The sequence below is a fragment of the Salmo salar genome, chromosome ssa05 (genome assembly GCF_905237065.1).
Source record: "Salmo salar chromosome ssa05, Ssal_v3.1, whole genome shotgun sequence".
NCBI lineage: Eukaryota > Metazoa > Chordata > Actinopteri > Salmoniformes > Salmonidae > Salmo > Salmo salar.
Window position 1 is genome coordinate 66,131,001 of NC_059446.1, and position 14,183 is coordinate 66,145,183.

Here is a 14,183-nt window from a genome sequence, read left to right on the forward strand (position 1 = left end):
GAAGAGGCATTGTAGAGATTGTACTGTGTCTCTTACTTCCAGCCAGGCATCCAGGCAGAGAGAGGCAGGCCACAGCAACACTGGGCTTTGTGATGTGATGAGAAGAGATTAGATGACAGCACAGACACTGGAGAAGTGGGGTGACACAGAAATAGACTGCTAGATGGGAACTGTGATGATTCTCTACAGTATTCGTGGATTACAGTACCAGTGGAGAAACAGCTTCTCAGGAAATCTTTAGAATTCATTGTCTATCCTTTGTGTTGTTTTAATACAGCCATGCAGAAACACAGTAAACGTACACACATTCACAGATATACACCTGGTAATGAACACACATAAACACACTGTTAATTGGTTAATTGGAGATTTAGGCTAAGAGGCCTGTCAGGACTCACTACTTTGAGTTCATAGTTCATTGTTTGTGCGTGCGTGTGTTTGAGTGTTTGTGTGTATGTGGGTGCTTGCATGTGTGTACATGCCTACATGAGTGTGTGTGTGCATGTGTGTGTGCGTGTGTGTGCGTGAGAGCCTTAGCAGGGTGTTCAGTAATGCCTGTATAAAGTAATCAGTCTGACCAGTGAGGCATAGGGAGAAATAACCAGGGGTGAAAATATTCACAGCAATTACATTTAGGAAGCTAAATAAACAACGCAACTGAGACGCAAAGCATCAATTGGCACATGAAGTGTCTCTAATTAGACATTTGCTTTATTCATTTATAAGAATACCATCATTATTTAGTTGAATGCACATAAATGAAGGATTCAACAATGTGAATAATAAGATGAAGAAGGGAAATATAATGTGTATTCATGCCAGTGTACATACAGGTGCCTGGCCTGGCCAATAAGAATCAGACCTGCACAACTTACACATGTATCTCTCTTTTTACATTTTGTTCATTTAGCAGACACTTATCCAGAGCGACTTACAGGAGCAATTAGGGTTAAGTGCCTTGCTCAAGGGCACATTGGCAGAATTTAACCTAGTCAGCTCAGGGATTCGAACCAGCAACCTTTCGGTTACTGGCCCAACCTCTGAACCGCTAGGCTACCTTAACCACTTATGAATCATATTTTGAATCACTAGTTTGAGCTACATCATGTGCAACAGTGTCACTGCACTTTTCTGCACAGACTCAAGATGATTAGAATAATGTTGGAATGCAATAGTGTCTTTGTTGACTTGATTATCCCACTCACTCTGTGTTGGTTAGGATCCCCTATAAGTTTGTTGTCTTCACATATAGTAGGAGCAATGATCAATCATTGAGGAATAAATCAACCCTTAGTGACATATCCACCCATGTGGTTGTGTATCTTGTCCGGCCCAGCCCCCACACATACCCCTTAGCCCTGAGAGAGAGAGAGAGAGAGAGAGAGAGAGAGAGAGAGAGAGAGAGAGAGAGAGAGAGAGAGAGAGAGAGAGAGAGAGAGAGAGAGAGAGAGAGAGAGAGAGAGAGAGAGAGAGAGAGAGAGAGAGAGCTAGAAAGAGAGAGAGAGAGAGAGGGAACTGTGACTCACTCTGAGTGTGTGTGTGTGTGTGTGTGTGTGCATTTGTATCTGTGTGTATTATGTTACAGCGTGTGTTAATTTGACTACTTTGCAGTCAGATGACAGTACCACTGTACAATATGACGCTCAAATGTGCCAAGTGCGGAGTTATCTCGTCGGCTGACGTTTCTACCACAGCTACCAGTAACGCCATGTTAGTCCTGCTAATTATTTACCCACATATTCTATACTGCTTTCTTTACCTCTGTTTCCTTTACCTTGATATGCCTCCTCTACTTCCTCCTCCTCTTGTTTTTATCTTTTTGTGTCCCCCCTTTTCGTTTCCTCTCTTACCCTGTACCCTCGTGAGAATCATTGGGAATTAGTTCTACAGTGCTGTTCTTGTAAGATATGGTGTGTGCGTGCATGCGTGCGTGCGTGCGTGCGTGCGTGCGTGTGTGTGTGTGTGTGTGTGTGTGTGTGTGAAGCACAGACAGCAGAAAAGCAGCTTTAATATAGGCCAGAGTAAAAGTGCAAGGCTCAGTGGCTTTCAGCTATTTAATGCCCCCAGGCTATGGATGGATACACTAACTCTACATCTGTATCCGCATGGAGGAGGTTTTCACGGGCAGTGCACTTGACTTATCAATTAGTGTTTGTGTGTGCGTGCGAGCGTGCGTGCGTGTGTGCATGTGTGCATGTGCTTTGGGTTTCTGTTGCCAGGCCTGTATAGCTATATTTTATGTAATGTGTTTTTCAGTGGGAGTGTGTCTGAATGCTTGGATCTGTTTAATCAACACCTAGAAACCTTTCATTCAATCAACTCAGGACAGAGTTAACAAGTGGACATGTGAAACAAAGACTCTGAAGAGTTGAGGAGTTAGGGAAAGAAATATACATGTTGATAAAGGAGAGAGAGAGAGAGACATTGTCCTGTAGGAACATATGGACCAGAAGACAAGTCCCTGTCCACTTAATCACACCTCTGCCCTCTGCCTCTTGCGTTTGTCTTTATGTTACGTTTCTTTGCTTCATTTCACTTTTGTTCTTCCTTTACTCACCTCAGCTCCTCCTTTTCCTGTTGCCCTTGGTCTTATATGTTTTATTGACACATCCTAAACGTACATGCATATTGTATATGTCAGTTATGGAACATATATTTCAATTGATTATGGATGGATGTTTTTCTTGTGTGATATTAGCATATTTACGGTAGCTACTGTAAGTATATTTAAAACATCAGGCTATATACCTATACCTTGTTATAGGTTTATTATACTGTACATAATGCCAATCATTTCAACAACGAGGGCAACATGCAGTACATAGATGCCTTTTTTAGGAGTAGATATTGTATGTATTACATTTGACACGCTTCTATTGTAATTAGAAAGTTACATGTAGTTTTTAGTATCATTGAATCCCATTTCAAGCAAGTAAATCATTGAAAATCGTATTAAATTGAGACAGTTGTTTTCCAGGAGTGTAGTCTTTCCTTCTTTGTGTATCTTCTACTGACTGTAGTGCTGACCCTGGGCTGCTGTTCCCCTCCCATCCTCCAGGGCGTCGCTGTGGAGCTCCTGTGTGGTTCTGCCTCTCCTGGCCCTCACCTGGATGTCTGCTGTCCTGGCCATCACCGACCGACGCTCCTCCCTCTTCCAGATCTTGTTCGCTGTGTTTGATTCGCTGGAAGGCTTCGTCATCGTCATGGTGCATTGCATCCTGCGCAGAGAGGTACATCATTCTTCACCCTGTTGTCACTCTGACACATTTCACCTTGATGATACTCTGTCTCCTACTCTTTATTTATTTATTATTATTATTATTTTATTTGTTATTTTTATTGGTTGGTTGTTGAGGCTCTGTGCTCCACTAGGAGCTAAAAGGAAAAAGTTGATTAAGTAAACCAAGTCATTGGTTGTTTTGAGGGTGATGTGGAGGGGAGGAGGATGAGCAGACAAAAACCTGACCATGACATTGAAAGGTCATGACCTCTGTGTTTATTATGGTGTACTGTAGGTTCAAGAGGCAGTGAAGTGTCGGGTAGTGGACCGCCAGGAGGACGGGAATGGAGACTCAGGGGGATCTTTCCAGAACGGACACGCTCAACTTATGGTAGTACCAATGGAACGTTATTCTTCATCTAAAACAATGTCTAATATACTTGATTTGTATTACATGTTCTTTGTTAACAGGTTTTCTATAAATGTTTTTTCTTCATTAGACTGATTTCGAGAAAGACGTCGACATGGCTTGCAGAGGAGGTAAGAGTACCGGCAAAAAAAAGAGTGAGTTTATGCAGTGTGTCCGTCTGTCCGTTTGTCTGTATGTCTGTCTGTCTGACCCTATACAACTCTCTCTATGCATGTGGAGTTTTCTTTGCGTTCTGTCATTCAAAAGTTGCACCTGCTTTGCCTTCTCTGCTGCGCGCGTATTGTGTGTTAGCAGCACCCTCCCATTCCACTCCTCTCCACCCGTTGTCAGACCACGGCCGCCACAGCAGCCGCCCCTTATGAAGCACAAAACACTGTTTTGACATGAGATGCACCACATTACTGCAGCATAACGCAATTTAGCCCAGCCATTTGGCAATAGGGCGGTGGTGTGCGAATGAGTGCTGAGCAGTAATATGCGGATAAATAGGGTTGTCTGAGTCTCCCACATCTTCCCCCACATCCACCGGCAGGCGGGCAGTCCGTGTTATAATTAAGTACCCACCAACAGTGCAGCATCAGATAGAGGCTCTCCTCTGATATCCGTTGGGAGCGGAAGGGAATCTGATTATCTCCCGAGACAGGATATCAGGAAAAGCATCTGGAGCAGAAACGCCATTGAGACGCGAGACGCAGGAGACAAGCCCACTGAATGGGGAGATGGAATATAAAAGAGGAGTGAAATGACTTTTTCTTTGTGTGAGTGTGTGTGGAGCGGTGGGGACTGGGGAGTGATTGTAAGATATTGTGTCATGCTGACAGGAAGTTGTCTGATGCTGTTGTCTAGCCCTGTGCTCAATAGTGAGATGCACACCACAGCAATCCAGCAGTTACAGTGAAACAGGGTCACGGCGTAATCTTCAAGCTAATGATCAGAAGTTCAAGGAAGGCAGTGTAGTCACTAGTTAAATCAATAGTGGGAAGGTTTGCACTCATTCTATAGCATGTCCAAGTCTGAGTTGGACAACTTGAGAGTCACCCTCTCTTTATCTCTGAGTTTTGCGTCCTCTCAAATCTCTCCCTCCCTCCCTCCCTCCCTCCCTCCCTCCCTCCCTCCCTCCCTCCCTCCCTCTCCCCCAGGTACTCTGAAGCGTTCCTCTCTCCAGGGTGATGAGAAGCCATCCTCCCAGCCCCTGACCCTTCAGAAGGGCTCTAACTTCAACACCATGCCTGCCAGCATGGCCAAGGTCCACCTCCAGAATGTGGCAGACTACCCCAGTCATACCCTCACCCTGCGCAGGGAGAAGGGTGGCACCACCAAGGGCATCAGCACCGAGCTGCCGGGAGCCAAGTCCATCTACATCTGTGACGGGGAGCTCTTTAAACAGCTGGACGGGGAGCTGTCTCCACGAGGGACAGGGGAGGCCGGGGGGCCTGAGGGCACAGGAACAGGCCCGGGACCAGGGTACATCCTCCTGCCTAACAACAACAACACTGGCACCCTGGGGCGGCCCGGAAAGGGCAGCAAGGAGGACACGACGGCCAAGTACAACATCAGCATCGAGCAGCAGATGCCCCAGACCAGGCTCATCCACCTGGCCAACTCGGCGGGGGTGGAGGGCGTCCCGGGTTTCGCGCTGAAGAGCCTGCCTGCGGACCTGGTCAGTGTCTCCTGCTCGGAGAGGGAGTCGCCCATCCACAACATGCAGAACGTCTCCGGAGAATCCCACATGACCAACAGCATGTGTGAACAGGGTGATTCTGGGAACTCTGGAATGATGTCCAAGAGCGAGACCGTGTCCACGCTCTCCATGAGCTCCCTGGAGGTAAGACACACACACGCACACACACACGCACACACACGCACACACACACACACACACACACACACACACACACACACACACACACACACACACACACACACACACACACACACACACACATACAAACACACACAACCCCATGTTCTCACCACATGATGGGACAGGTGTTCCTTGATCAAGAAAATATCAGAAATCAGCCAGTGCCGTTTCCTGTCAGAATGTGGTGGCACTGTATTCATGGCATAGGGTTTCTGTTGAGATATCTTTATAGTCGCTATCCTTTTCTGTGTAGTAACAACACTGTAGTGGCAACATGTACGGAAATATTCCTATCTCGCCTGGCTGGACAGAACACCAAGATCTTTAAAAAGGTCAGGTTTTAGTATTCTCTCCTTGACTGTGCCAGTCCGGTGGGGGAGCTCAAACTCATACTGCTACACTGACCAGCAACACCCACGCACAGCTACCCGTGCCAAGCCAGCCAGTCAGATAGGCAGACAGACAGATAGGCAGACAGTCAGACCTCTCAGCCTGCTGGTGTCTTTTCACCTCAGGGCCAAACTCACTCCCTTCCCAAAATGCTGTGCGTGCAAGGTCGCAGCTGCCAGGGCAAACAACAACCAACCAGCCTGAAGGTCAGGCCTTTCTTTCTCTGCTTGCTGACAAAGGTCACGCGATCACAAGCTGTTTACTGCAAGGATTCACGCCAATGGTGTCAGGATGAACCAACATGGACGCTCAGTTTCTCATGAGTCACTGTTACCACTGAGAAACTGTCTCAGTCGTTTTAACTGATTTGAAAATAATAGTGAAACAGAGTGAAATGCTGAGGAAGACATCACAATTTTGTCTAGTCAAATTCACACAGCATATAGATGACAGCAGAATGTATATTTTAATCTTTTCCTCATGTCTTTCTCCAGAGACGAAAATCCCGCTACGCGGAGCTGGATTTTGAGGTAATTTCAGACTTCTGGACTGCATTTCTTCTGACATAATTTCTTGCTGATTTGACAAACTGTCTCCAATGTCTCAATTCTGCTTCCAAAAATCCACTAAAATTTACATAATCCCTTTTTCTTTATAATTATGGTGCATGGGACAGCATAGCAGATCATATACAGTACTCTATCTAAGCTTTGTAGATGTCTGTGGTGGATGCAAACAGAAATTTGCATCCTGTAGTACTAACTCAAAAAAGTTCTGAGACACTGTAAAGTCCATGGAGAATAAGAGCACCTCCTCCCAGCTGCCCACTGCTCTGAGGCTAGGAAACACTGTTACCACTGATAAATCCACTATAATTGACAATTTCAATAAGCATTTCTCTACGGCTGGCCATGCTTTCCACCTGGCTACCACTACCCCGGTCAACTGCCCGGCACCGTCCACAGCAACCCGCCAATGCCCCCACCATTTCTCCTTCACCCAAATCCAGATAGCTGATGTTCTGAAAGAGCTGCAAAATCTGGACCCATACAAATCAGCCGGGCTAGACAATCTGGACCCTCTCTTTCTAAAATGATCTGCCGAAATTGTTTCAACCCCTATTACTAGCCTGTTCAACCTCTCTTTCGTATCGTCTGAGATTCCCAAAGATTGGAAAGCTGCCGAGGTCATCCCCCTCTTCAAAGGGGGTGACACTCTAGACCCAAACTGCTACAGACCTATATCTATCCTTCCCTGTCTTTCTAAGGTCTTCGAAAGCCAAGTTAACAAACAGATTACCGACCATTTTGAATCCCACCGTACCTTCTCTGCTATGCAATCTGGTTTCAGAGCTGGTCATGGGTGCACCTCAGCCATGCTCAAGGTCCTAAACGAAATCATAACCGCCATCGATAAGAGACATTACTGTGCAGCCGTATTCATCGACCTGGCCAAGGCTTTCGACTCTGTCAATCACCACATTCTTATTGGCAGACTCGACAGTCTTGGTTTCTCAAATGATTGCCTCACCTGGTTTACCAACTACTTCTCTGATAGAGTTCAGTGTGTCACATCGAAGGGCCTGTTGTCCGGACCTCTGGAGGTCTCTATGGGTGTGCCACAGGGTTAAATTCTCGGGCCGACTCTCTTCTCTGTATACATCAATGATGTTGCTCTTGCTGCTGGTGATTCTCTGATCCACCTCTACGCAGACGACACCATTCTGTATACTTCTGGCCCCTCTTTGGACACAGTGTTAACTAACCTCCAGACGAGCTTCAATGCCATTCAACACTCCTTCCGTGGCCTCCAACTGCTCTTAAATGCAAGTAAAACTAAATGCATGCTATTCAATCGATCACTGCCCGCACCTGCACGCCCGTCCAGCATCACTACTCTGGACAGCTCTGACTCAGAATACGTGGACAACTACAAATACCTGGGTGTCTGGTTAGACTGTAAACTCTCCTTCCAGACTTAAGCATCTCCAATCCAAAATTAAATCTAGAATCGGCTTCCAATATCGCAACAAAGCATCCTTCACTCATGCTGCCAAACATACCCTCGTAAAACTGACCATCCCACCGATCCTCGACTTTGGTGATGTCATCTATAAAATAGCCTCCAACACTCTACTCAACAAACTGGATGCAGTCTATCACAGTGCCATCCGTTTTGTCACCAAAGCCCCATACACTACCCACCATTGCGACCTGTACACTCTCGTTGGTTGGCCCTCGCTTCATACTCATCGCCAAACCCACTGGCTACAGGTTATCTACAAGTCTCTGCTAGGTAAAGCCCCGCCTTATCTCAGCTCACTGGTCACCATAGCAGCACCCACTCGTAGCACCCCCAATGCCAATTCCTCCTTTGGTCGTCTTTCCTTCCAGTTATCTGCTGCCAATGACTGGAACGAACTGCAAAAATCTCTGAAGCTGGAGACTCATATCTCGCTCACTAGCTTTAATCACCAGCTGTCAGAGCAGCTCACAGATCACTGCACCTGTACATAGCCCATCTGTAAACAGCCCATCTATCTACCTACCTCATCCCCATACTGTATTTATTTATTTATCTTGCTCCTTTGCACCCCAGTATCTCTACTTGCACATTCATCTTCTGCACATCTACCATTCCAGTGTTTAATTGCTATATTGTAATTACTTCGCCACCATGGCCTATTTATTGCCTTAACTTACCTCATTTGCACTCACTGTATATAGACTTTTTGTTTTCTTTTGTTCTACTGTATTATTGACTGTATGTTTTGTTTATTCCATGTGTAACTCTGTGTTGTTGTATGTGTCGAATTGCTATGCTTTATCTTGGCCAGGTCGCAGTTGCAAATGAGAACTTGTTCTCAACTAGCCTACCTGGTTAAATAAAGGTGAAATAAAAAAATGTGAGCTAAAGGAATGATTTTTCTATGATGGGTGTTTTTTATGTGTTTGGTCCATGTCGAAGATCTTGCACAAGCTATGTTGTTGTTTAAGGAGGCTTGATGTTGATGGTGGATTTTCCTGTGTGATTGTCTCATTTAGAAGATCATGCACACACGGAAGCGTCACCAGGACATGTTCCAGGACCTGAACAGGAAGATCCACAGTGCAGACCAGGACAGGGCGTCTCCGCCTGGCGATGGGAAGGCAGGGAAGAGGTGGAGTGTGTCCTCAGCAGGGAGCGACAAGACCATCATGAGCGTACGACACTCTGTCTCTTCCATTATCTCTTTTTTCCCCTTCTCCACCTTTTTTTACCTTTCTCTTTTCATGTGTCCCTCTCCCACTCTCTCTTTTTACCATTCTCTCTCCATGAATAGCACCCTCTCTCTCTGTCTCTCTGTCTCTCTCTCTCTCTCTGTCTCTCTCTCTCTCTCTCTCTCTGTCTCTATCTCTCTGTCTCCCTGTCTCTCTCTCTGTCTCACTGTCTCTGTCTCTCTCTCTGTCTCTCTCTCTCTCTGTCTCTCTCTCTCTCTGTCTCTCTCTCTCTCTGTGTCTCTCTGTGTCTCTCTGTCTCTCTGTCTGTCTCTCTGTCTCTCTCTCTGTCTCTCTCTCTCTGTCTATCTCTCTCTGGCTCTCTGTCTCTCTCTCTCTCTCTGTCTCTCTCTCTCTCTTTCTGTCTCTCTGTCGCTCTCTCTCTGTCTCTGTGTCTCTCTGACTTTCTGTGTCTCTCTGTGTCTCTGTCCTCTCTCTATCTCTCTTCTCTCTGTGTCTCTGTGTCTCTCTGACTCTCTGTGTCTCTGTGTCTCTCTTCTCTATCTCTATCTCTCTGTCTCTGTATCTCTATCTCTCTGTCTCTCTATCTCTCTGTCTCTCTATCTCTCTCTGCCTCTCTCTTTTCAATATCACAATATCACATCTCTTGCCCTTTGATGATTTAGTTTGTTCTCTGGTTCACCTATTATCCTCACCTGTCCCTCCCTCTATCCAACAGGACAAGCAGCAGACACCCAGTAAGAGAGCCTGGGAGGGCATCAGGAAGACCCAATCTCCCCCATCATGGATGAGGAAGGACCTGGAGCCCTTGGCGGCCTCTCCCCTGGAGCTGCAGAACGTGGAGTGGGAGAAGGCCAGCGCCACCATCCCTCTGGTGGGACAGGAGATCATGGACCTGCAGACAGAGGTGTGAGACTGAGACAGACCGAGAGAGAGACAGAGAGCAGCCAACCCCATCCCCCAGCCCAGCTCTCAGACAGACACCTTCCCTTCCCACTGCTCCACATCTCAATCTCACTCTGGGAACCAACGACCAATGAGAGAGAGAGAGAGAGAGAGAGAGAGAGAGAGAGAGAGAGAGAGAGAGAGAGAGAGAGAGAGAGAGAGAGAGAGAGAGAGAGAGAAGCTACTTTATTTTAGGACCCAACTAAAAGAGAGAGAAGGAAAGAGAGAAAGGACAATTGCCTTATAAATGGGGGGAATGACAACAGGTTTGCGGTGCATTTTGTTATATTTTCTTATTGCTGCTGGAATCAGTTTTTTGTTTACTCTGTCAGAAAGTCATATATCCGGTCTGTTATTATCCACATTATTACTTCACTGGACACATGCTTGAGTCCCTCTCCCCTCCTGGTAGATCTCTGTGGATGGTTAGCCAGTTTGGCAGTTGGGTGGTGTAGATAGAGTAGATTAAAAGGACAGACTGCAACTGCCTATGGACTCTTCACCAGCCTGCTAACAGATCACCTGGACCAGCCATACAGTTCATGTTTCAACCAAGCCTTTAGGCAATGGACCTGGTCTGGACAAGACCTTCACCCAACATACAGTACATGTTCCAACCAAACTACATGTCCAGTACATGTCCCAAACACGCCTAGGCAGTGGAGGAGGCAGACTGCTGGACCATAACCATGTGCCTCTCCATGCCAACTAATAGCCCCCCCCCCCCCCCCCACCACCACCCTCCACTGCACTGTCAGACAGAGTCCACACCCCCTTTACAGGAAGGGGGCAGACCGATGACATCACAGTCAGCCAAAGGGTGGAAAACCCTCCCATTGGTGGGGGCCATAGTGACATCAGCATAGACCAACAAGGATGAGATATCTCATTTGCGGATGCCCTTAATGACATCACAGGAAGCCAAGATGGCCATATCTCATTGGTGGAAGCTTCTATGACCTCAGCAGAAGCCAAGGAGACAGTGTTTTGATTGGTTGCTTGGTTGCTTGGTGTACAAGCAGGCTTGGTACATTTGTGGCAAATATAATTCTGCTTGTTCGGTAAATGAAGGATACTCATGTCACAAAGTATATAAAGAATTATGCTTAATAATGACAATGGAAATGAATAAATATAAAAATATATATGATAAATACTGTATAGGACATTACAGAGGTTGTGACTCTGCAGTATGGGGTTAGGATTAGTTGCACACAGAGAAAGCACAAGGCTCTTTTGGAGTCCTGTTGTACAGCAATGTAATTATTTCAACAGAGTTCTACAGAATGAATTTTGGCCTATAAATATCTTTCTTACTGTGCTTGGGGATTATTGTTCTCATTATTATAATTATGACCATGATTATTTCGATTACATCTGCGTCCGAAATGGCACCCCATTCCCTATATAGTGCACTGCTTTTGACCAGGTCAAATGACAGGAATTAACAGGTCAAAAGTAGTGCACTATATAGGGAATAGGGTGCCATTTTGAACACATATTATGATTCCCCTCCCATCCTTTTCAGGGTACTGGAATATGAGTGTTCTGTAACTCCATGTAACAGTGTGTGTTTTGGTATCACTGACTGTCACTCCCTCCTCAGATCTGTACGTGTCTGACATGAACCCTGACCTCTGTCCCCTGACCTTTAACCTCCACCGCCCCCTCCACCTTTTTAGTTCACAGGGGTTGACTCTTTGTTAATGTACAGTTTTCAGAGCACAAAATGAATGTGTCATATTTCTAATAAAAGTATATCTATATAATAAAGTATCAGTTGTCCTGGTGCATTATACTGACAATATTCCTAATATATACCCTATTTAAACCCCTAGAGTCCACTGACACACTGCTGTGTCAATCTAAATTACATAACAAAAAACTCCCCATCAACATCAGTCAGTTTAAACTAGAGATATCTGTTTTGTTTGCATTGGATGCTTCTCAATCCACCATTTCCCCCAGTGTTGCATTTCTGCATCTGTGGTGAAAGGAGGCAGAGCTAGAGTGTGTTTGTCAGACCATACCTAAATGGATCGTAAAATTCTAAATCTAAATCAAGTAGTATGACCATTTTAAAACAATTCCACATGTCAGCATAGCACCCCCCACCCCCCTTCCCCAACGTTTTAGACTCGGAGGAATTCATCTCCATATTCCCCTATAGTTTTTGTACTGTATGTTGAAAAAATATTCCATTAATTGACTCCAATTTTTTTTCTCCATAATGCATATTGTCAAACCACAAGGCATCCAACGCAATTACCTGGAGTAATATTGAGGGCTCAAATTGTGTGTATGTATGTATGCATGCTTCCTCTTGTGTGTGAGATTAGAAATGGGAAGGCGTGTGGCTGTAATGACCTAAGCATTATTTACAGCCCCTGTACAGACACCCAATCTGGACAACAAGACGCTCGCTCGGCTAATAAAGATTTAACTGCTCGTAAATAGCCCAGGCAAATAAAAATGATGTGTTATTATTAGATTTAAGGAATACATCAACGGTGGAGGCAAATAGAGGATAGAGGATATTACTCCATGTCACTGCAGAGCTGCTAAATGTCCTCACCCTAATTATTGGGCTATAATTTATTCATTAATTTATTCACAATGAATCAACTTTAGACATTTTAAGTGGGGCAAATCCAATGGAAAAGGTTTTAGGGGCCTACTGTACAATACAGGAATGTTTAAAAGGTATGCTGGACTGCTGGACTAACCACAACTTATCTCTTAGGAAAATAAGGAGTTGCATCAAATTATAAACACAAAAGTCATTAACATTTGACCTGATCTGCCATAAGTACTTTGGACAGGCTTTATCAATCTAAATGTTACCAAGGTACAGAGGCCCAGAACCCAGTAGGTGTAGGAGTTGTTCCCCTCTAAGCAGAGGTTTGTTCTCCAACCCCTACACTCCCTCCATCCTCCACTTCTCCACTCAGAGAGAGGAGGCCAGCTGCATGGTGGACCGAACTCACTGAAACACTACTCCAAAGAACAGCATCTGGTCTTCCACACACGGACAACAGATCAATGGGCATTGTTCCGCTCCCTGATTCTCTTCTGTTTGTGTTTAAAAAAGTATTTTTGGAATTAGACTCTTCATCTGGATCTGGAGTTTTGTCTCCCTCCCTCCTCCCCCGTGGTTGGGCACAGATGATGTTTTATTTGTGTTTTTCAGAACAGGGAATGTATGTGCAGCAGTGTCACAGGGACTCAGAGAGAAGCTGGCACTGATTTAGGCTGACAGGGTCCAACAGCCGACCTACCTCAAAGCCCAAGGCTGGGTGTGTGTGCGTGCGCCCGTGTGTGTGTTACAAACACACTGACTCACCTTCCTCTCTCCTCTCATCTCCTCTCTCATTCACAGCCAAGCCAACCTTTCTTCTCACTAAATGTCCAGTGAAAGTCCAGTGAACAGGTTCTCTAAGTATTACAACCCCTACAAATGACTGGTAGACCTTCGCTGGTCCCATATACACATTAGAATCACTCCAGTGATCCAGCGTGAGCCGCAGTCTTGTTAGAAACCTATAGTACCCATCATTAGCGTCCATCCATAGAAATTAGCCTCACATTGTACATTAGGCAATCAGCAGACATTAGGTTCAAATTAAGCCTCATTATACTATGGACTGGCATTAGGATTTAATGTACTGAGGATCAAATGGCAGGAGTTAACACTGGCCGCCTATGGACTCTCAGAGTGCTCCATCCTCACTGACGCCAGCGGAAAAGCTACAGGAGAGAAGGATTTAAAGAGCTGGAGGAGAGAGGGAACAGAAGAGCTGGAGGAGAGAGGGAATGGAAGAGCTGGAGGGGAGGAGAGAGAGAATGGAAGAGTTGGAGGAGAGGAGAGAGGGAATGCTTCATTTTTTCATGACCTCGAAATCTCCCTCTTCACCCTCTTCACCATTTGTGCCCTCTTCCGCCCTCTCCCTCTTCTCTTTCCCTACCTTCTGCTCTTCTCTCTCTCCCCCCATTACAAGCCTGTCTATGCTGCCTCCCTAAAGCTCATTGGAGAGGAACACAGCATCCAAACTGAACACTCCCAGCTGAAGAGAATATATATATATATATATATATATATATATATATATATATATA

At 45.5% G+C, this 14,183-nt stretch overlaps 1 protein-coding gene across 6 annotated transcripts in view; it reads left to right on the forward strand.

Moving 5' to 3' along the window:
- Nucleotides 1–10,220, forward strand: part of LOC106605503 (adhesion G protein-coupled receptor B1) — a 95,026-nt gene extending 84,806 nt beyond the window's left edge. For 3 of the 6 annotated variants that reach the window (XM_014201234.2, XM_014201235.2, XM_014201238.2), the window contains 7 exons: nt 3,059–3,230; nt 3,516–3,611; nt 3,721–3,784; nt 4,790–5,475; nt 6,399–6,434; nt 8,949–9,107; nt 9,841–10,220. In XM_014201234.2, coding sequence (XP_014056709.1) covers nt 3,059–3,230; nt 3,516–3,611; nt 3,721–3,784; nt 4,790–5,475; nt 6,399–6,434; nt 8,949–9,107; nt 9,841–10,035 — 1,408 coding nt within the window. In that variant the 3' untranslated portion in view covers nt 10,036–10,220. Of the gene's footprint in view, nt 1–1,611; nt 1,711–3,058; nt 3,231–3,515; nt 3,612–3,720; nt 3,785–4,789; nt 5,476–6,398; nt 6,435–8,948; nt 9,108–9,840 lie in introns of all 6 variants that reach the window. The other 3 variants (XM_014201231.2, XM_014201232.2, XM_014201233.2) reach the window with 2 other exon arrangements.
- Nucleotides 10,221–14,183: the final 3,963 nt, after the last annotated feature.